At 55.1% G+C, this 21,228-nt stretch overlaps 1 protein-coding gene across 2 annotated transcripts; it reads right to left on the bottom strand.

Moving 5' to 3' along the window:
- Positions 1 to 5,815: 5,815 nt before the first annotated feature.
- On the bottom strand, positions 5,816 to 20,903 carry G6PD (glucose-6-phosphate dehydrogenase). 2 transcript variants are annotated; one of them, XM_069463922.1, is made up of 13 exons: positions 20,694 to 20,903; positions 19,975 to 20,102; positions 11,289 to 11,326; positions 11,083 to 11,191; positions 10,169 to 10,386; positions 8,313 to 8,471; positions 8,022 to 8,147; positions 7,570 to 7,663; positions 6,988 to 7,174; positions 6,568 to 6,803; positions 6,405 to 6,481; positions 6,227 to 6,319; positions 5,816 to 6,146 (listed from the first exon to the last, which is right to left on the bottom strand). In XM_069463922.1, exons 1-13 carry the CDS (start codon positions 20,773 to 20,775, stop codon positions 6,056 to 6,058), a joined length of 1,638 nt encoding a protein of 545 aa, XP_069320023.1. In that variant the 5' UTR covers positions 20,776 to 20,903; the 3' UTR covers positions 5,816 to 6,055. The 2 variants fall into 2 exon arrangements, with proteins under 2 accessions (XP_069320023.1, XP_069320022.1); XM_069463921.1 differs by having other exon boundaries at positions 8,313 to 8,474; positions 20,694 to 20,798.
- Positions 20,904 to 21,228: the final 325 nt, after the last annotated feature.

Here is a 21,228-nt window from a genome sequence, read left to right as displayed (position 1 = left end):
GAGTCCCTCTGAGTGTCCAGAGGCAAGTCCTCCTTCCCCAGGGGCACCACACAAGTGACAGACCAGAAGCCTGGGATTCAGTTCCAGGTCTTCTGTGCCTCGAGGGACAGCCTTGTGTAAACTCTTTATTTTCTTTAGGACTGTTTTTTGTTTTTCTTTTTTTTTTTTTTGAGACAGGGTCTTGCTCTGTTGCCCAGGCTAGAGTGCAGTGGTGTCATCACAGTTCACTGCAACCTCAAACTCCTGAATTCAAGTGATCCTCCTGCCTCAGCCTCCTGAGTAGCTGGGATTATAGGCACACAACACCACACCTGGCTATTTTTAAATTGTTTATAGAGGCTGGGGTCTCACTGTGTTGCCCGGGCTTGTTTTGAACTCCTGGGCTCAAGAGATCCTCCTGCCTTGGCCTCTCAAAGTGCTAGGATTACAGGTGTGAGCCACTAGGCCCGGCTTCGTCCTTTTTATGTGTGTACACGAGTGATATATGAAAAGTTTATGTCCAAATGGAGTTTAAGATAGCTCTTTAAATAGGTATAAAATAAAATAAATATTGCAAGTAACAAGAACACTGTTACTTTGCTATTGGGGGTCTTTTGTAGTTCCATATAAATTTTAGGATTGTTTTTTCTATGTCTGTGAGGATATCATTGGTATTTCGATAAGGATTACATTGAATCTGTTAATTGCTTTGAGCAGTGTTATCACTTAAACAATATTAATTCTACCAATCCATGAACATGGAATATTTCCATTTTTTTGGTGTCCTCTTCAATTTCTTTCATCAGTATTTTATAGTTTTCCTATTGGTTAAGTTGATTCCTAGGTATTTTATATTCTTTGTAGCCATCGTAAATAGGATCATTTTCTTGATTTCTTTTTCATTTATTTTTTTATTTTTATTTATTTTTATTTTTTTTTTGAGACAGAGTCTCACTCTGTTGCCCAGGCTAGAGTGAGTGCCGTGGCGTCAGCCTAGCTCACAGCAACCTCAAACTCCTGAGCTCAAGCGATCCTCCTGTCTCAGCCTCCCGAGTAGCTGGGACTACAGGCATGCACCACCATGCCCGGCTAATTTTTTCTATATATATTTTTAGCCGTCCATATAATTTCTTTCTATTTTTAGTAGAGATGGGGTCTCGCTCTTGCTCAGGCTGGTCTCGAACTCCTGAGCTCAAACGATCCGCCCACCTCGGCCTCCCAGAGTGCTAGGATTACAGGCGTGAGCCACCGAGCTCGGCCTTTGATTTCTTTTTCAGATTGTTTGCTATTGGCGTATATAAATGCTACTGATTTTTGTATGTTGATTTTCTATCCTGCAACTTTACTGAATTAGTTTATTAGTTCTATCAGGTTTTTGGTGGAGTCTTTAGGTTTTTCTAAGTATCAGGTCATGTTGCCTATGAACAAGGCTAATTTGACATCTTTTCCAATTTGGATGCCCTTTATTTACTTCTCTTGCCTGATTGCTCTGGCCTATGTGGCCTTTTGTGTCTGGCTTCTCTCGCTGAGCAAGATGGTTATGAGGATCGCCTGTGTTGTGGCATGGACCAGTAGTTTGTTGTTTATTATCGCTAATTAGTTTATCCATTCACTCATGTTTGATGAAAGTTTGCGTTGCTTCCACCTTTTGGCTGTTATAAATAGTGCTGCTATGGTATACGTGTACAAGTTTTCATGTGAAGATATATTTTGACCTCTCCGAGGTGGTATATACCTGCAAGTGGAATGGCTGTGACTTTGGCTTGCCTGTCTCTGCCACAGTGTGGGCATCTAGAGCAGAGGTGACAGTTCGTTATATTCACACGGGCCTTAATGTCTCTGTGGAAGCATAAGGACCCAGAACTGAACTTGACTGTCCCTACCTGGGCCCTCATACTTTTGTGCTAGTGTAGACACCCAGAGCTGAGGTGGGTTTTCTCCCTTCATCTGCATCCTCATGAGTGTAGGCACACAGGTCTGAGGTGACAAGTGAATGTCATCACTTGGGCCCTCATGCCTCTTAGCTCAGTGTAGTCACCCAGAGCTGAGGGGACAGTTGGGTATTTTTACCTGGGTTTCATGTCTTGGCTCTATTTTGGCACTCAGATCTGAGGTGACACTTCTCTCACCTGGCCCTCATGGCTCTGTCAAAATGTAGACACACGGAGCTAAAGTGCCAGCTGACTGTCCTCATGCGTGCTGTCATGCCTCTGCCCAAGTTCAGAAACCCAGCTTGAGGTGACATTGATTGCTTTAACCTGGGCTTTTTTTTATGCCTTTTTGCAGTATGGGCACCACGATCTGGGCTATCAGTTCATAGATGTCACTTGGGCCCTTGTGTGTCTGTCCCAGTGTAGGCACCCAGCATGAGGGGACAGAGACTGCTTCTCTTGTCTGTGCCCCAGCGGAGAGCCCACAGTGAGTGTTTTCTTGGGCCCTTACGTCCCTGCCTCAGTGTAGGGCCCCAGAACTGAGGTGACAGTTGAATGCCCTCACCTGATCCCTTATTCCCCTCTCCCAGTGATGACCCAAGCACTGAGTTGTCAGGTGACAGTAATCACATGGGCCTGCAGGCCTGTGCCCCAGAGCTGGCAGCAGAGCTCACGTGCCTGTTGACTGTCCTCGCCTGAGACCTCTCGACCCTACCCTAGATCCGGCACCCAGAGCTCAGGTGTCAGTTGGGACCCCTACCTTCATGCCTCCCCCTGAGTTGAATGACCCAGAGATGAAGTGACAGTTGAATGACCTCAATGGTCCCTCGTTCTCTTTTCCAATATAGGCACCAAGATTTGTGCTTTCAGTTGACTGCCCTCACCTGGGCCCTCATGTTCCTGCCCCAGCGCAGGCACCCAGAGCTGAGGTGACAGTTGAGTGTCCTTACCTGGGCCCCAATGCCTCTGCCACACAGTGGGCATTCAGAACTGAAGGGACAGTTGACTGTCCCCACCCGGGCCCCCCTGCCTCTGTCCCAGTATAGGCACACAGAGATTTGGTGTCAGTTAAAAGCCCTGACTTGGGCCTCATACCTCGGCACCTATGTTGGCACACACAGCTGAGGCGACAGGCGCGTTGCATCTGCCCCACTGTAAGCACACACACATGAGGTGCGTGACTTTCCTCACTGTGTGTCAACCTTGTTCCCCCCCAGTGTGGGTCCCTAGAACTGAGGTGACACTTAATTCAGTGGGATCCTAAGGCCTGTGCTACAATGTATTCACCTAGAGATGAGGTGACAATTGTCTGTCCTCAGCTGGTCCCTCAGGCATGTGCCTCAGCAGAGACACCCAGGGCTGAATTGACAGTTGACTGTCCTCATCAGGGCCCTCATTTCTTTGTCCCTCATAGGCACCCAGAGGTCAGGTGACAGTTCAGTGTCCTCACCAGGGCCTTCGTGCCTCTGTCACGGTGTAGGCACTCAGAGCGGTATCAGATGGAGAGGTGACCACGTTGCTCCCTTCACACTCACACGCAGCCACTCATGTGTTGGGGTCCACACATAGGGCTGGGTCCCTTCTCCACTTCAGGCTCCCACTGCTGCCCCTGTACGAGAGTGTCCGTCCCAGTGGTGCCATGCCCACAGGTTCCCCGCAGTCTGTAAACATGGGGGACAGGAAGAATGAGGTGCTCCCTGGGGCTCGGGTCCCCACCCCGTCAGGGCTCAATGCCATCCCTAGGCCCCTATTCGAGGCTTTGAGGACGCAGGACCGTGAGCCGTGGCGGATGTTTCCCAGGAGCAGACGCAAGGACAGCACCCCCTGGTGGCGAGCGGCGGGTAAGGTGCAGATGCGACTTCAGGGGCGCGCTCTGTGGGATCCCCGCCTTAGTCATCCGGGCCTGTCACAGCGCTTAGTCTGCGCAACCGCAGTTTCAAGACCCACACTGCAGGAAGTCAAGGGCAATAGAGCCACACAGCTCCTAACCACTCGGCCCGGGGCACATCCAGCATGGTGAGCCTAGTGACGTTCATGACACCTGGGGGTGACTGTGGACGTGGTGTGAGACCTTGGGACTGACCCATGCTCACTTACTTGAGTCTTGTGCCCTGTCCCCACCCAGGAGTTCCCCTCCTAGCCCCCCCTGCTAGTTCTGCCTGATTTCCCATGGTAGGTAACAAGAGGAGGCTGCCCCAAGTCCCAGGACACAAGGGGTGACAGCCTTGTTGCTTGCACACACATTTCCCCTACTAAGCCTTTCTTTGCACGGAGAGCCCTGGGGCTCAACCTCAGCGGCCCCCCAGCTCCCAGGTTTCAGCCTTTCTGGAGGCCACGGGCGCCAGGACCAAGGCCAAAAGGCCACTACCCTTGTGGCCTAAGTGCAGCCTCCCATCCTGTGACCTGGCTCCTGGCCCCCATCAAGCTCCTTCCTTCCCTATCCAGGGTCCGGGTGAACTTGGTGACCTCCCTGCTCCCACAACCCAGAGGTGCCACGTCCCGTTTACAGGGGGGGATGGGAAGAGTAGGACTCACAGACAGGGGCACAGCATCCGGGCTTACGGGACGGGAACTGTCGGGCCCACCATTTGAGTTTCCTTTCACTGTGGATTTCTCCTGGGCAGGAGCCTCGGCTCATCCTTTGGATTCAGGCCTTTGCCCTACCCATCCTTGAGCGTTCGCTTCCTCCGTAAAACACACCACTACCTGGTCATTTTGTCCCGTTGGCCTCACCTCCTAGAACCCAGGCTGCAAGCACGGGTACCATGGTGTCGTGTCGGCAGGACAAACGCTGTGCTGAGACACTCAGCGGCTGCTACCCTTGTTGGGCCTGTGTACAGGGCTGGCAAGTGGCCCCCAAAACTCATTCCCACCTGGAATCTCTGAAGGTGGCCTTATGTGGAAATAGGGTGTTTCCAACGCAGTCAGTTGAGTTAGGACGAGGTCATACTGGAGCAGGCGGGCCCTAGCCCAGTGCTGAGTGGTGTCCTTAGGAGACGGAAGAGGAGAAGCTACACACGGTGAGGCGGCGGCCACGTGGAGACGGAGGCAGAGGGCGAGGCAGAGAGCAGGGTGCTGTGGCGGCCACAAGCAGGACCGCCTGGAGCCCCCGCGAGCTGGAAGGGGCGGGAAGGACCCTCTGGAGGGAGCGCGGCCCCACCCACACTTGGATTTCGGATTCTGGCCTCCGGAAGTGGGGAGAAGCCATTTCTGGACTGGGGCTTGTACGAGTGTCCTGTGGCTGCTGTCACAAAGCACCACAGACTGGGGGGCTGACAACGGAAATGGACCTCTGCAAGTAGTATTCGGAAGGACAGGTGACATGGTGGTCACAACTGGACGTGGGGTCAGGCCCAGAGGTGAGGAGCCTGAGGGAGGCCAGTTGCAGGGGAACCATGCAGGTGCACGGGGAGTGGGGGAAGCAAATGACAAGGGGACAGGAGGGGCTGTCTGCAGATTTAATGGAGAGGGACGAAGGTGGGGGGGGGGTCCCAGCTGCTGCTTCTGCTTTTCCTGTGGTGGGGAGGCTGCCTGCAGTAGGGTTGGGGACGTGGAGTGCAGAGTTGGGGGGACTGGGGGACTCCTAGGGGGCCCAAGACATTGCTGGGCAGCAGCACCAGGTCCCTTCCAGCTGATGACCAGGAATGTGGAGTGGCACTGAGGCTGGCGTGGCTGTGGGCAGGTTCTCTCACACCCCAAGTTCTGAGGAGCCTGCCCACAGCCATCAGGGCATGTGGCTTGGCCACTGCCCCACTGAGGCCCGCAGCCCCTCCCCGTCATCCCTGACTCCTGCCCTAGGCCATCCGGAGTCCCAGTGGCTGGAGAGCCCTGGGACAGCCAGACAGGCCGCCCTTCTCCTCCCTTCGGTTGGGGCTGGAGTGAGGGGAGGAGGCTGGCTCAGGCAGGGCCTGAGGGGGCCTGGGATGGTCAGTCTCCAGTGCTTGGTGGCTGAGGAATGTAGCTGGCCTCAGACAGCAGCAGTAGCAGCAGCAGCAGCAGCAGCAGCGAGGGGCAAAAGGTGGCCCGAGCCCCGGGCCAGGAATGTGACGCTGAGGCCTGTGGTCCCGAAGCCCTCCCGCGAGGTCGGGCGGTGGGAAGGAGAGACAGAGCGGCCGAGGCGGGTGGGGTGTGTGTGGGCGCCAGGCTCAGAGCTTGTGGGGGTTCACCCACTTGTAGGTGCCCTCGTACTGGAAGCCCACTCTCTTCATCAGCTCGTCTGCCTCCGGGGGGCCGCGGCTGGAGAGGGGACAGGCAGGGTGGTGAGGGAAGCCCGCCCCGGGGCGCGTGCCCGCCGGCCCTCCCTGCCCTTCCCTCACCTGCCGTAGATGTAGGGGATGGGTTTGGGCTTCTCCCGCTCGATCTTGTGCAGCAGCGGGGTGAAGATCCGCCAGGCCTCCCGGAGCTCGTCGCTGAAGGGACACAGCGTGACTTGGGAGGGGGGCGGCACAGAGGGAGGGGGGAAAGGCCACCCCCATGGCCGCAGGGGGCCCTCACCTGCGCACAAAGTGCATCTGGCTCCCACAGAAGACGTCCAGGATGAGGCGCTCATACGCATCAGGGAGCTTCACGTTCTGCAAGGGGAGGGGTCTCACTGACACCACCGCGCATCGTCCCCAGGCCCGGAAGCCCCCTTCACGGGCCCCTCCCCCCGGGGCACCTTGTATCTGTTGCCATAGGTCAGGTCCAGCTCCGACTCCTCGGGGTTGAAGAACATGCCGGGCTTCTTGGTCATCATCTTGGTGTACACAGCCTCGTTGGGCTGCACGCGGATCACCAGCTCATTGCGCTTGCACTGCTGGTGGAAGATGTCGCCAGCCACATCGCGGAACTGCAGCCGCACCTCCGCCTTGCGCTCGTTCAGGGCTTTGCCGCAGCGCAGGATGAAAGGTACCCCTGGGTTGAGCGACGAGGCCAGCCTCAGGACCAGCTCCCTCGGTGGCATGGGCTGGGGTGTGTGTGCGTGAGCTAGTGCCAGGGTGCTGTGTCCCACCCCTGCCGGCCTCCGCCCTCCAGCAGCGAAAGGGTCTCCCCAGCACGTGCCCCGCCCTGCCTTACTCGGCCCGGAGGCCCCACCTACCGTCCCATCTCTCGTTTTCCACATACAGGACGACAGCTGCGAAGGTGGCAGTGGTGGACCCGTGGGGCACCGTGGGGTCGTCCAGGTACCCTTTGGTGGCCTCGCCCTCTCCGCTGGGGTTCCCCACATACTGGCCCAGGACCACATTGTCGGCCTGCACCTCCGAGATACACTTCAACACTTTGACCTGGGAGAAAGCCGGGAGAGAGCGGGCCCCCGGGGGATGAGCTGGGGCGCAGGCGGCAGGCGCGAGGAGGCACACGAGCAGCCCCGAGGACGGGAGGAAGTACCTCTTTGGCTTTGCTCACTGTGCCAGGGGCATGGCCACGGGCCCCTGCCCTGAGGGCCTCTGGGACCACCTTGGCCCACTCTTGTGTTTTCTGAGGAGGCATTCACTGTCACACCCGGGACATGACAACCTGGGCTCATGACTCCCAGCCCTGGGTGCTTCTACCTGCTGTCCTCAGAGCTGGTAGCTTCTGTAGGGGACAAGGACACCTGCCATTTGCATATCTTGCTCAGCATCTTAGAGTTGCGGGGGGGGCGCGGCTGCTGGGCACCAGGAGGGTACACCCCACCCACCTTCTCGTCACGGACGTCGTCCGAGCTGGTGGAGGCGGGCTTCTCCATGGCCACCAGACACAGCATCTGCAGGAGGTGGTTCTGCATCACGTCCCTGGTGGCAGAAGAGGCCAAAGCTCTGGTCAGGCGCCACTTCCAGGTTGGGGGGAAGCAATGAGGAATGGGCCTCTCAGCCCCCGCCCTGTCAGCCGGGTTCCAGGGGGCCTGTGATCCCCAAACGAGGCTTTCCAGTAGCAGGTGCCAAGACTTGCTTCCAGACGCCCACTGTCTTCCAGGTCCCCTTAGGGACGTAGACGGCGACCCAGCCACTGAGCCAGGAAACCCGAGGGGTGTGGCCACCCTCGACAGCTCAGTCGCTCAGATTTTGACCCTTGGGGTACGAGGAGGAGCCTCCCACAACGGGGACGGCCAGCCCTGCAGGCAACTGCCACAAAGGGGAAACAGGCTCTCACCGGATGATCCCAAATTCATCGAAATATCCCCCACGGCCCTCAGTGCCGAAGGGCTCCTTGAAGGTGAGGATCACGCAGGCGATGTTGTCCCGGTTCCAGATGGGGCCGAAGATCCTGTTGGCAAATCTGTAGGGACGAGAAGGGCAGAGGCTGGCACAGCAGAGGGGCAGGGGCCCCATATTCTGGAGGAATTCGTCCTCAGGGCGGCAGCAGGACAGTTGAGGCTCCGCAAGCACCAACTCCCGACACCGTCCCCTTCTCCCCCGTCCGTCCCCCAGAAGCAGCACCCACCTCAGCACCATGAGGTTCTGGACCATCTCCTTGCCCAGGTAGTGGTCGATGCGGTAGATCTGGTCCTCCCGGAACAGGGAGGAGATGTGGTTGGACAGCTGGTCAGAGCTCTGCAGGTCCCTCCCGAAGGGCTTCTCCACGATGATGCGGTTCCAGCCTCTGCTGGGAGCCCAGAGCCATGTCACCTCCCTTGAACCCCTCCTCAGGGAGTGGGGGTCAGAGATGAGTCACCCCTGACCCCCCTCCCCAGAGGCCGGGCCTCCCTCCCCCCTCTGCATCCTCAGCTCTGCTGGGCTGGCCTTTGTCCCCTGCCTGCTGTCCCTGGCCCTCAACAGCAGGCTTCACACCTCAAAAACCTTCCTGCCAACCCGTTGGGCAGCACTACTGACATGCCCCATTGGCCCAGTGTGGGGGAGCAGGAGCAGTGGCTGGCAAGGGCATGGGTTCCACATTGGGTTTTTTTTTTTTTTTGAGACAAGGTGTCACTCTGTTGCCCTAGGTAGAGTGCAGAGGCGTCAGCGTAGCTCACTGCAGCCCCCAACTCCTCAAACTAAGGAAGTGGCAAGAGCAGGTGGGGCAGTTTTCTGCCCCAGTTTGGCAGGCAGTGCGGGTAGCTTTGGGGAAGGCAAGGATGCCAGGTGCTAAGAGGGAAGCGACCCTCTTGCCTCAACCTCCCTGGTAGCTGGGACTACAGGCACACACTACCACGCCTGGCTAATTTTTCTATTTTTAGTAGAGACGGGGCTTGTCTCGAATCCTGACCTCGAGCGATCCTCTCGCCTTGGCCTCCCAAAGGGCTGGGATTACAGGCATGAGCTACCATGCCTGGCCTTTCCCCATTGGCTTTAAAATGAGAAAAGGGGCCGGGCGCGGTGGCTCACGCCTGTAATCCCAGCCCTCTGGGAGGCCGAGGCGAGAGGATCGCTCGAGGTCAGGAGTTCGAGACCAGCCTGAGCAAGAACGAGACCCCCCATCTCTACTAAAAATAGAAAGAAATGATCTGGACAGCTAAAAATATATAGAGAAAAAAAATTAGCCGGGCATGGTGGCACATGCTTGTAGTCCCAGCTACTTGGGAGGCTGAGGCAGAAGGATTGCTTGAGCCCAGGAGTTTGAGGTTGCTGTGAGCTAGGCTGACACCACGGCACTCTAGCCCAGGCAACAGAGGGAGACTCTGTCTCAAAACAAACAAACAAAAAAAAAAAAAATGAGAAAAGGGCCCTTTCTTTGCTGTGTCCCGCAGAGCAAAACCAGGAGGAGAGTGGGGAGACAGATGGCCGTGGGTCTGGGTCTGGGAATCCGCAGGAGTGCCTGCCACTCAGCGGGCTTCTCGCGGAGCAACACTGCCACCTGGTGTCCCTGGCGGGGCCTTGGGAAAAGCCAGAGAATGAACGTGCGGCAGCGAGTGTTTCATGGAGCAACACTGCCACCTCGTGGCCCTGGCGGGGACTCGGGAAAAGCCAGATAATGAGCGCGCGGCAGCGTTTCGTGGAGCAACACTGCCATCTTGTGGTCGCGGTGGAGATTGCTGCCAGGGACTGATTTCCCGCGTGAGGGACATTGAGGCTGCACTCCAGCGCTTGAACCGCGTTTGAACCATAAAGATGGGTGGGTAGTAACATTTTCAGCAAGGACTGTTAGAAAACTACCGTATTTATAGCCTATTCCCTTCTTTGGAGAGCTAATGCGTGTAGAAAACAAACAGGGGGCACCCGACTTTTCAGCTGCCTAGAGCCATTTGACCTGCGGGCTCTTCAAGCAGCGGGGAGCCCCTGCCTGGGCCAGCACAGATCTGTAGCCAGGGCAGGGTAGACAGGCCACGGCAGCAGGGAAGGCAGGCGAAGGGCAAGCCTTACATCTGGCTCATGCAGGTCTCGTGGATGTTCTTGGTGACGGCCTCATAGACGGTGGGGGGCAAGGCCAGGTAGAAGAGGCGGTTGGCCTGCAGCCCCTGGGGAAGCCCGTTCATGTGGCTGTTGAGGCGCTTGTAGGAGGCCGCGTCATCGTACTGGCCAGCCACGTAGGAGTTGTGGGCAAAGAACTCTTCCAGCTTGGGCTTCTCCTCTGGGGTGGCCTGGGAGAGGTGGACACACAGATGTCGGCCCCTCCCTTAGAGTCCACGTCTGCCCCACCCCAGGGGAGTGGCGGGGTCTCATTTGTGTTCTCATCCCACAGCCAGGGTGGGCTTCCCACACCGGGTTCAGTGCCATCTTGGCAACTTTGCACATCCAGGAAAGGGGGCTGAGGCAGACAGCGTGAATGCATCCCTGGGGACCTCGTGCCCTAAGACAGAAGTGAGATTTCAGGAAACTTTGATGGGGAGAAATGCGCTGGGGAAAGCTCTCTCTCCAAAATCATTACGCCAAACTACCACGTGTTGAGAAAAGGCAGCTTGGAAGGATTTCTCCCGGTGAAGAGGCACCGGCGAGGAGTCTTTTTTCTAGCTCCTGACACATCCAACCTGCCTCCCAGAGCACAGCAGGGTGGAGCCCGTGAGTCCTGGTCAAAGGGTGGCCGGGTGATGGGGGTCTCTGTGCCCATTGCTCCCCCTGACGCTAAGGAAGTGGCAAGAGCAGGCGGGGCAGTTTTCTGCCCCAGTTTGGCAGGCAGCAAGGGTAGCGTTGGGGAAGGCAAGGATGCCAGGTGCTAAGAGGGAAGAACACCCCAGGATGGGATGGGAGGATGTCCCCTGGCGGCTACCTGAGGCTGGCCCCATCCGAGCTGGCAGAGAGGGCAGAACCAGGCTGGGGGAGACCCTGAAGCCACTCACTTTGAAGAAGGGCTCGCTCTGCTTGCGGATGTCAGCCACCGTGAGGCGGGAACGGGCGTAGCCCACAATGAAGGTATTTTCAGGCAGAAGGCCGTCCCGGAACAGCCACCTGAGGGCAGAGCACAGCCATGGCCAGGGTGTGGTGGGCAGGGCTAGGCCTGACCCTGCTGGGGAGGCCACAGGAGCAGTGTGGGGGGTGCACTTACCAGATGGTGGGGTAGATCTTCTTCTTGGCCAGGTCGCCCTGTGGCAGAGGGAACAGGTGTGGTTAGGAGCAGCTGGGGACACAGTCTAGGTTGTCCCCCACCCTCCTAGCTCAGGATCAGCACTCAGCTGCAGGCATATCTGTCTTGCCCCCATATACGGCCAGGAGCCCCGAGACCCGACCCTGAGCCAGTCCTCTACCCCAACCTGGAAGGCATAAACTCGTCTCCTTTGGGACTCATTCTCTAGCTATATATATAAAAAAAATGAAAACTCAAACACATCTCCTGCATTCAAGAAGAAAACCTGGGCCGGGCACGGTGGCTCACGCCTGTAATCCCAGCACTCTGGGAGGCCGAGGTGGGCGGATCGTTTGAGCTCAGGAGTTCGAGACCAGCCTGAGCAAGAGCGAGACCCCGTCTCTACTAAAAATAGAAAGAAATTATATGGACAGCTAAAAATATATTATAAAAAAAAGAAGAAGAAAACCTGAAAATTCAATTCAGTAGAAGTGGATGAGGATGGAAGTGCCACGTATCCAAACTTGTGAGACACGTCTTGAAGGCAGTGAGCTAAGCATTCCACTTACGAAGTCATAAAAAGGACAGTAGAATTTTAAAGCCAAACAAATTACGAGTGAAATAATGAAAAGAAAAATTAATATCATAAAAAACTAACGAAAAGAAAAGATTCACAAAGCCAGAAGTTGGTATTTGAAATAGGCTAATGAGAACAGGCAACGCTCTGGCACAGTTGCTTTTTAAAAAGGCACAAATAACCGTGAGGTCGCAGCTGGGCGTGGTAGCTTGAGCCTGTCATCCCAGAGACTCGGGAGGCTGAGGCAGGAGGACGGCCTGAGCCCAGGAGTTTGAGACCAGCCTGGGCAACGGAGTAAGACCCCAATCTCTAAAAAATAAACAAACAAAAGAAAATGAAACAAACAAACAAACAAACAAAAAAAACAACAAAAGAAAAAAACCAAAACACTTGGGTGTACAATTGGACCAAACTACAGACAGGAAACAGAGAAAAGGTTTTTTTTTTTTTTTTTTTTTTTTTGAGACAGGGGCAGAGTCTCACTCTGTTGCCCAGGCTAGAGTGCCGAGGCGTCAGCCTAGCTCCCAGCAACCTCAGACTCCTGGGCTCAAACGATCCTCCTGCCTCAGCCTCCCGGGTAGCTGGGACTGCAGGCATGAGCCACCATGCCCAGCTAATATTTTCTATATAATTTTTAGCTGTCCAGATCATTTCTTTCTATTTTTCGTAGAGACGGGGTCTTGCTCTTGCTCAGGCTGGTCTCGAACTCCTGACCTCAAACCATCCGCCCGCCTCGGCCTCCCAGGGCGCTAGGATTACAGGCGTGAGCCACCGCGCCTGGCTGAGAAAAGGGTTTTATGAACAACTTTACTCCACATCTGACAACCTAGATGAGATGGACAAATTTCTAGAAAAGGCCAACCTACCAAAACAGAGCAAGGGACCTGAGTGGGGCAGTGGCGACAAACCTTCCCACCAAGACAACTCCTGGCACAGAGAGCATTTTGCCAGTGCTTCTGTGAAAATGCAAGGAAGAGAGAATTCCAGTCTGAAGTAAACGCTTCCTATAGCCTGAAGAAAGGGCAACCGAGGAAAGCCCGCGGGAAGACCCGGAGGCCTGTCTAATTCACACACGCGTGCGGACGCAAAACGCCTGCAGAAAAACATTGGTCAGCTACATCCTGCAGTGTTAGAAGATGTAACACATTGGAACCAAGTTGGTTTTATCCAGGAAATAAAAGACTGGTTTGATATTAAGAGAGAAAAATCAATCATCAAAATTCACCACATTAAGAGATTAAAGGAAAAAACTGTAAGAAATCTTTGCCTACTCCTATGTATTGACTTTTAAAAAAATCTAGTAACTGTGCTAAACTGAACAGATGTAAAGTGTTTCAGAAAATTATTCATGATAAAAACTCTTATCAAAGGAGTAATAAAAGAGAACTTCCTTAAATTGATAAAGGGCATCTATAAAATACCTTATGAACACCATCCTCAATGGGAAATGCTGGAATAATTCCCCAAGGAAAGAATGCCCGCTGCGGGGTCTTTAGTCAATGCAGAACAAGAGCCCCTTGCCAGCAGTCAGGCAAGAAAATGAAAATGGCATAAGGCTTGGAAAGGAAGAAAAAAAAACCCCTGTCATTATTTGTAGATGACAGTTTGTCTATTAAAAAAACCACCTCAAATCAACCTACAGATAAATTGTTAGAATTAGTTAGAGTTTAGCAAGGTTGCTAGATTAAGAAAAATCAATAGGTAGGAACAGGCAAATATTTTTTTAGGACACAGAAAGCAATAACCATAAAATGAATAAATTAAGATTTTTATCAAAATTAAAAACTTCTGCTCATCAAAAGACACTGTTAAGAAAATGAATAGATAAGCCACAGACTGGGAGAAAATATTGACCAAACTCATCTGTATACAGAATATATAAGCAACTCCTACAATAAGAAAACCACCCAATTAAAAATGGGTAGAAGCCTTCGGTAGATGCTTCACAGGGAAGAAAAATAAAAGGCCAATAAATATGTGAAAAAGTGTTCAAGATTATCGGTTGTCAGAAAAATGCCACTTAGATCACCTACTCGACTGGCTGAGTCGTGGTGACGTGCGATGGTACAGGCACTCTCTAAGACAGCTCAGCTTGCGACCTGGCCGTTCCCCTCCTCAGTACTACCCAAGACAAACACGTCCACACAGACTTGAACACGAATGGTCACAGCAGCCTCAGTTCAAAGTAGCCCCAACCTGGAAACACCCCAAATGCTGAAAGTAGTCAACACGTGAATGGACAAACTGTTCACACAATGGACACTACTCAGCAACACAGAGGAAAGAGCTAGAGAGCCATGTGACACCAGGGAATGGCAATGACATGCTGAGCTGCAGCACACAGACACAAGGGATGAAACGCTCTGTGTCCACTTCAGTGAAGTTCCAGGATAGGCAAAACTAATCTATTATGACAGAAATTCGATCAGTGGTTGCCTGGAGCAGGGTGTAGACTGCCCAGGAGTGGGCACCCAAGAACTTTCTGGGGAGATGAAAATGTCCCATACCATGCTGAAGGTGTGTGACCGATTGTACAGTAAGATCTGTGCCCTGCAATGTGTACCAAAAAAAAAGATGGTGAAAAAAACAATAAAGGAGCAGAGGGTGGGGGCGCAGCCAGCGTGGGGGAGCAGGTGCAGAGGATGTTCTGTCTCTTGCTCTAGGGGCAGCTTCCGTGGGTGTGCTGAGTTTGTGAAAAGTCATCGACTACACACTTACGATCTGTTGGGGAAAAATAATTCAAGATAATACCCTGTACAAAAGCAAATGTTATAAGGAACCCAGAAATAAATCCAGTGAAACACACGTGAGCCCACTAGGAGGAAATGATCGAACTCGATTAAAGACATTGAAGACGACCTACACAGGGGCCCCCCTGGTTCTTGGGCAGAATCACGTGGTCCCTTCTCTGCAAGCTTATCAACAGCCCGACATGCTTTACTTTTGTAACTTGACACACTTTAGGTGGAAGGGGAAGGCGCAAGAAGGCCAGGGCCTCCTGAAGGACAGAGCGGCAGTCCGCCCTTTCATCTCCGGACCCTGTCATCAAGAGTGTGGATGACGGGGGTGCTCCCAGAGCGCTGCTGAGGCTGGCCCGACTCGGATCCTGCCTCACCCGAGACAGAAAAACCAACTCCAGGGGTGAAGGACTGGACTATTAAATGCAAAATTAACTTTTAGAAGCCTTACCTACAGGCATGTCTGATTAAAAAAATCAAAACACCACATCCAACGAGTTATTTTGAACCGGATTTTTTCCAGATGTTTGGGGTGACTTTTCAGATGTAGCCTGTCCTTCTCTGAGCTCAAAGCAACCCTCAAGAAGGCAGGCATAACAACACTCCCTGTCTTGGCCCCATGTCGCCAGTGGGCTCGACACACTGGGGGCCTCCCCTCCAGCACCCCTGAAAGGCAACTTACTGCCGTCACAAGTGGACTCGTATACAATGGCCCAGCCCATGCCGACTAGCCCTTTAAAAATGAGGAGGTGGCACTGTCTTGCACATAAAACTTCGAAAATGATCAGGTACAAGATGGAAGCCGTGTAATCACAGCCACCCCCACCCCAGACGGGCAGTTAGGAAGCCACAAAGTGGCTCCCAGGTGGGAAACAGCTACCCAGGGCGGGCGGGCTCCGAGGGCGCTCAGGGATGTCTGCGGTCTGCAGGGCTCTGCTCCACCTCCGATTCCGCCTGGGTGATCTCCGCCACGCCTGGGGCTCCAGGCGGGGACTTGCAGGCTGACTACTGTCAAGTTCTGTCCCGGCCCAGATGCTGCTGAGTGCCAAGCACACGCAAGTGTCTGCTGGTCATCTCCAGTCTCCACTGGGACCCTCGAGCCCCCAGGTGGGCTCTTCCCAAACCAGGGTTCCCTACGTTGGTGCCTACCACCAACTCCCTCTGCCCCCTGGCCATGTCCGCCAACCACTCACAATTGATCTCCCAGGTGCTCTGGAATGGGTCCCTACTGTAAGTGCCACCTTCCTTGTGAACCACTGTGAGAACTTCCCAAATGGCCTCCTTGTCCCCCACATGCTGCAGTGACTGTCTTCAAAAAGATGTCCCAGACCTGCCACTAGCTGAGCTCAGATTGTCTGTGGGACCTCCTCGCCCATCGCTGCCCACATGATGCCCAGCGTGGCCACGCCAACGGCCGACTTGCCGCTCCCTGAAGCTGCTTGATTCTCTCGCTCCTAGGAGACGCTCCTGCCCTATCATCCTTGAAGGTCCAGCTCAGACGACCCCCTACCCTGGCTTGTCCCGTCAGTCATGTCGTGTCAGCTTAGTGTTGGCCCTGCATGCTCCGAAAGCGCCAAACTGCTGGGAAGCAGACCCCGAAACAGACAATGAGAACCACAACCTGCCAGTAGCTTTAAGCCTTGCAGCAGGTAATGTTTGCTTATGACCAAATTCCAACAGAGTGGGAGGAATCCAGACGGACTCCAGACAATGCTGGTGGCAGGAGACTGCTCTGCTGAGTCACGGCTGCCCCACACCCCAAGCTGTTCTCGCTGCTCCCTTTGGGATTAACAAGCGATAGAACCTGCTTGCCTTGTTTCAGCTCAGCCCCTGCAACTGACAGTCTGCTGGGTTCCAAGTCACCCCAGAGGTAGGACCGAGGACAGCGGGGGAGGGGTGAGGCAGGCTGCCCCCTCCAACTGAGGGGGGTCCAGCTGTGCCGCCCGCTCTCCTCAGGGCTCAGGGTGGCCCTGCCCTCCTTCCTGAGGTCTCCTTTGGAGGAACAAATGTGGGAAGACATTAGGGAACCTTCCAGCTTGCTCAAGGAAACCCAAACATACCACGTGTGTGTCGGGGGCAATGAAAGGGGCTCTTGGTGAGCAGTGGTTGGAAGCCGCTTATCTTCCCTACTCCCTCACGTCACCCAGGACCACAGCAGGGAAGGATCTGCCCAAGGACACGTGGTGACTTAGCAGCAGAAGCAGGACATGATTAAGATCTCCAGCCACCAACGTCTGGTCAGGCCAGGGCAAAGGGACCTGGGCAACGCCCGCCTGTGGTTGCTTGAGATTTGGCCTCAGCCTCCTGTTTTATAAACTCAAATCACTGCAGTCTTTTGTCTTGGCGTGAGGGTTTTAGGATGGAGGGCGCTTAAGACCCATCAGGGGTGGGCCATCTGGTCCCCCAAGGGTCGCTGGGGTCAAGGATCTGCCTTGCATCCCGGGGTGGAGCCCTTGGCCTTGGCTGGGGCCCAGCTGGCTCCCGGCCACTGGGGGCTGCTGAGGTAAGCTGCGCTGAAAAACCAACAAAAGGGCCTCCCTCCTACACCCTGGGGCCTGTGAGTCACCAGGCCTTTGGGGGCGTGCCAACATCATGACATAGCAAGAATTTTATCAACCCAACGGGGGGAAGTCAGCCTAGAAATGTTTTGAGGAGAGGGAGGGGCTGGGGCTGCCAGGTCATCCCTCACACAGACCCATCATCAGGATGGGTCCTGAGCACCCATCGAGCCCATGGCCCTCATGGCTTAGGTGGGGAAACTGAGGCCCAAGCAGACTCCCAGTCCTATTCTCGTGCCCACACTCCCTAGCCTTGCCGAGGTCTTACCAGGTGGGGGAAGATGCTATTCCAGGTCCAAGGCTCCTTCTCCTACACTGGTCTACAAGGCCAGAGCTTTCTGGAGTGGGACAATAAGTACCTCCACTCCCTTTCTGGTATGGGTGGGAGTCGTGAGAAGGGGGAAGTGGCTGCACAGAATGGGGAAGAGCAAGTGGCTCGAAGCCCATTTAGTAACTCTGTGAACCAGCGTCAGGACAGCCCCAGGAAGGAAGCTGGGCATGTGGGTGAGGGTTGGGTAAGCTGGCCAGGGAGGAGGAAGGGACAGGGGATGGCCACGTGGGCCCCGCCTGCCCCAGGCTCTGGGCCTGCCAGCCACTGGCCCGCTTTCAGTCTCTACGTCCCATTGAGCTCGTTCCCAAATTGGGCTTTGGCGTTTGCTCTTCCTTTTGCATGCGATGCTCCCCTGGCCCTCACCTGTGGGCCTCGCTCTCCAGGCTGTCCTTGTGGGATCTACATGTTGTGGGGGGTTGGGGACACAACAGCCCGTTTGTGTCCTCACTCACACGCACCACTCTGAACTCTTGTCGGTGTGCTTACTCACCTTGGGTCCCCGGCCCCCCAGAGCACACGAGTCCCACAAAAAGGGCAGGGACTCTGGCTGCTGTGTCCAGAGGAATACTTGGTCGCTTTGTGCCAAATGAATGACTAGAGAACGTGCTGGTTTCCCAGGACGGTGGGTTGGAGACAGCGTGTCCCCGGTGCTACCCCTGACTGCCTCTTGCACCGAGTGAGGCGGTGTGGAAGGAGGCCTGAGGGTATAGGGGCTCTTCTAGGTGATGCCTGAGCATGCTCCAGCCCCTCCAGCAGGAAGAGGCTCTCTAGGGTACCCTTTGTCCCCCCCGTCCTCCCTTAGAGCTGGCACTTGCCATTTCTAGTCTGGGAACCTCTGGTTGTCGCTCCCAGAGCAGAGGAGAGCAAAGGGGAAGCCTACTGATTGCAATGGAACAAAGTTGCCCAACCCCAAGCTGGCCACAGGTGAAGGCAGCAGAAGTCACACAATCGGCTGAGAAAAGCCTGAGACTCCTGGTGTTAGTTTCACACTGCGGTTCAGGCAAAGGAAGGCACTTGCTCTAAGTCACACAGCAAGCTTGGATTCTCTCAATGAGGTGTCTAAGAGTTGAGTGCCTGAAGTCATAAGCTTATTATTGTGGCCTGGGTCACTCTGTTGGCATGTCCTTATGACAGCATGGGGTGGGGACAGGGGAAGAGGGAGAAATCACCTTCACTTTCTTCCCCAATCTGCTTCTTAGACTAAGGGCCTAATGGTCAGAGTCCTAGCTGTTGAGGTTTGTGGCTGACACAGACATGGCTCCTCTAAGGATACCAGGTTGGGGCCATGGCCGACGCCAGGCCCACTCCAGTGTGTGCTCCACCTGGGGACTTCTCCTGGGTCCTAGGGTTACGGGGGAGTCAGAGGACAGTGCTTGGGGTGACAGAGCCCTTCTCCCTTGCTCGCTTTCTCATTTCTTTTGGCTCTGCTTCTCCAAGTTCGGATCAGAAATACAAAGGTGGCAGAGAGCAGATTTGGCAAAGGGCAGTGGCACGTTGTTCAATGTGAACAGAAAACTACTGAGTTCCTGGAGCACTCAGGGGCCCACAGTGTGCCAGGTGCTGGGCCGATGCCTACCCTGTCAAGAGCCAACTAGTTTTCACAGAGCTCTTGCTTGAGATTACACGATAAGTTATGGGAAAGACAGTCAGAGGATGGTCAGCAGATTCTTGGGTGCATCTAGGGTTAAAAGTGAAAAATTGAGACCACTTTTAATTCGAGATGAAACCCTGGTCCTACCAGCCCCTGCCCATGTCTCTCTGCCACATGGTACACAGGGGGCCATGCTCTAGTCTGGGGGCCATGGCTCTACTAGGACTACCCCTCCCTCTCCTGCCTCCCCTCCCGTGTGCCACCATCGTGCTACACCTCTGCCTTTGCTTCTACTCCTTGGCCTTGCCTATCAAAGTGGCAGTTTTACCAGCTGGACAACTGGAGCCAGCTGGGGTGAGGTGGAGCTTCTCAGCGGGCTTTGGGAGTTGGAGCAAAGAGATAGCATTCAAAGAAAGGTTGCGTGTTTGTCCCCAGGGAACTTGATGTGGTAGAGAGAAGAGGCAGAGACTGGGCTTCAGATCTGGCCTTTGGAACTAACCAACTGTGTGACGTTTGTAAAGTCATGAACAGGTTTGAAAAAAATACTCAAAGAATGAATAGCATTCCTTGTTTTCCCCCGGGAGGAGGAAAAGGTCCAAGTAGATGGTTCTCAAGGACCTTGTAGCCCCAGGACTCAGCTCTACATTCAGTGGCTGGGCGCAGGTTTCAGAAATGCCTTGTGTGTGTATCAGGTAGGTGGTAGGATAATGGCCCATGGGCAAGTGCAATAGGAAGAGTTCATCCTAGCAAAGCCTAGGCCTAGTGTGGCTGGAACAATCAGCTGGGAAAGCTGAGGCCCAGATTGGGAAGTGCCTCACACAATGTCACACTCAAAGCCTGTCTTTTAAGATTCAGGGCCTGGGGAAGACTCACCGATGCACCCATAATGATGAATATGTGTGTATCCGACTGGTGGAAGGCATCACCCTGATACAGCTCTTCCCGCAGGATCCCGCACACCTGGGTCCGGCTCAGTGCCACCTGCTCTGCCATGATGCTCTCTGGAGGAAGAAAGGCTCATTGACAAAGTCGGAGGGTTCTTCTGGGCTCTCACTCGGGTGATGCCTGATTACCAAAACCACTCGCTATGAGCCGCAGGGGGTCGGGGGAGGCTGGTGGGAAACAGGAGCTTTGGTGAGTTAGAAGGGGCCGGCTCTGGCCCCCAGCCGTACTTTCCCAAGCTTTCATTCAGGGCATACCTTACAAAATTACCCAAAGCATTCGTGGATTCCAGCTAGAGCATCAGTTATGGGCAACCGAGTTATACCCTACTTTGGGCATGGCAGTACATGCCTAGGACTGTAGCAGAAACTCTATAAAGACCTGGAGCATGTTAGATTGTGCAGATGATGGAGTTCAGCTCCAGTTCTCCCCCTGCCAAGCTGGGTGACCCTGGCAATTGCCCTTCCCTCTCCAGGTCTCAGTGTACTCAAGAGCCCCGCCAGAGAGGTGCAGAGTATAAAGAGATAGGTTAAGACCCTCTCGATTCTGCCCATTCCCAAGCACAGCAAACAGCGTGATTCAAAGGGCAGCGTGGTGCAGAGGTAGGCAGCACGCCCCTCCGCTGGTGCGGCGCCCGCCTGCCCGGTTACCTGCGCCTTGTAGTCGCCGCCCTCCGCGCTCGCAGCCCCGGAGTGCACGGCCGTTTCCGGGGGCTGTTCCCCGCCAGCCCATTTAAGCAGCGGGGGCGGGCGCCTCGGCTGAGCTGACCTGTCTCAGGCGAGGCGCGCGGGGCGGGGCCTCGGCCCCCATCTCGCGCAGGCGGGGCGAGGGCCGGTGCGTGCGCATCCCGGGCCAGTCCCGCTCGCGAGCCGCCCCGCCCCGCCCCGCCCCTCAGGCACCTGTGCCGGCCGCCTGCCGTCCCCGCTGCCGCTGTTCCGCACAGTTCTCCCGCGTCCCCATCGCCAGCTCCGCCCCTACTGTCCGGTTTTCCTGCCCGCCCCGAAGGCCCTGCGCCCTCGCGGAGAGGCCACTTCCGCCGGCAGCGTGGCCCACGCCTCCTCCGGCCTCGCCTTCGACGTCTGGCTGGGGCCTTCTGCAGCCCCGCCCCCTCGGGAATCCGTCACCTGCTCTCGGGTCAAGCTGGCCCTATTGGGCAGCCTCTTCTTGACTCCTCCCCTGGCAAGG

The sequence above is a fragment of the Eulemur rufifrons genome, chromosome 30 (genome assembly GCF_041146395.1).
Source record: "Eulemur rufifrons isolate Redbay chromosome 30, OSU_ERuf_1, whole genome shotgun sequence".
NCBI lineage: Eukaryota > Metazoa > Chordata > Mammalia > Primates > Lemuridae > Eulemur > Eulemur rufifrons.
This window is presented reverse-complemented; position numbering and strand designations above follow the sequence as displayed.

Bases quoted from the DNA above. Each gene is read 5' to 3' on its own strand.
- G6PD (XM_069463921.1), bottom strand. From the start codon at position 20,775: ATGGGCTGGCGGGGAACAGCCCCCGGAAACGGCCGTGCACTCCGGGGC. The intron at 11,192-11,288 runs GTAAGTGCACCC...CTCTGCCCTCAG, and splicing joins AAGATCTACCCCACCATCTG to GTGGCTGTTCCGGGACGGCC. The intron at 8,475-10,168 runs GTAAGGCTTGCC...CTGGGCTCCCAG, and splicing joins GAGACCTGCATGAGCCAGAT to CAGAGGCTGGAACCGCATCA.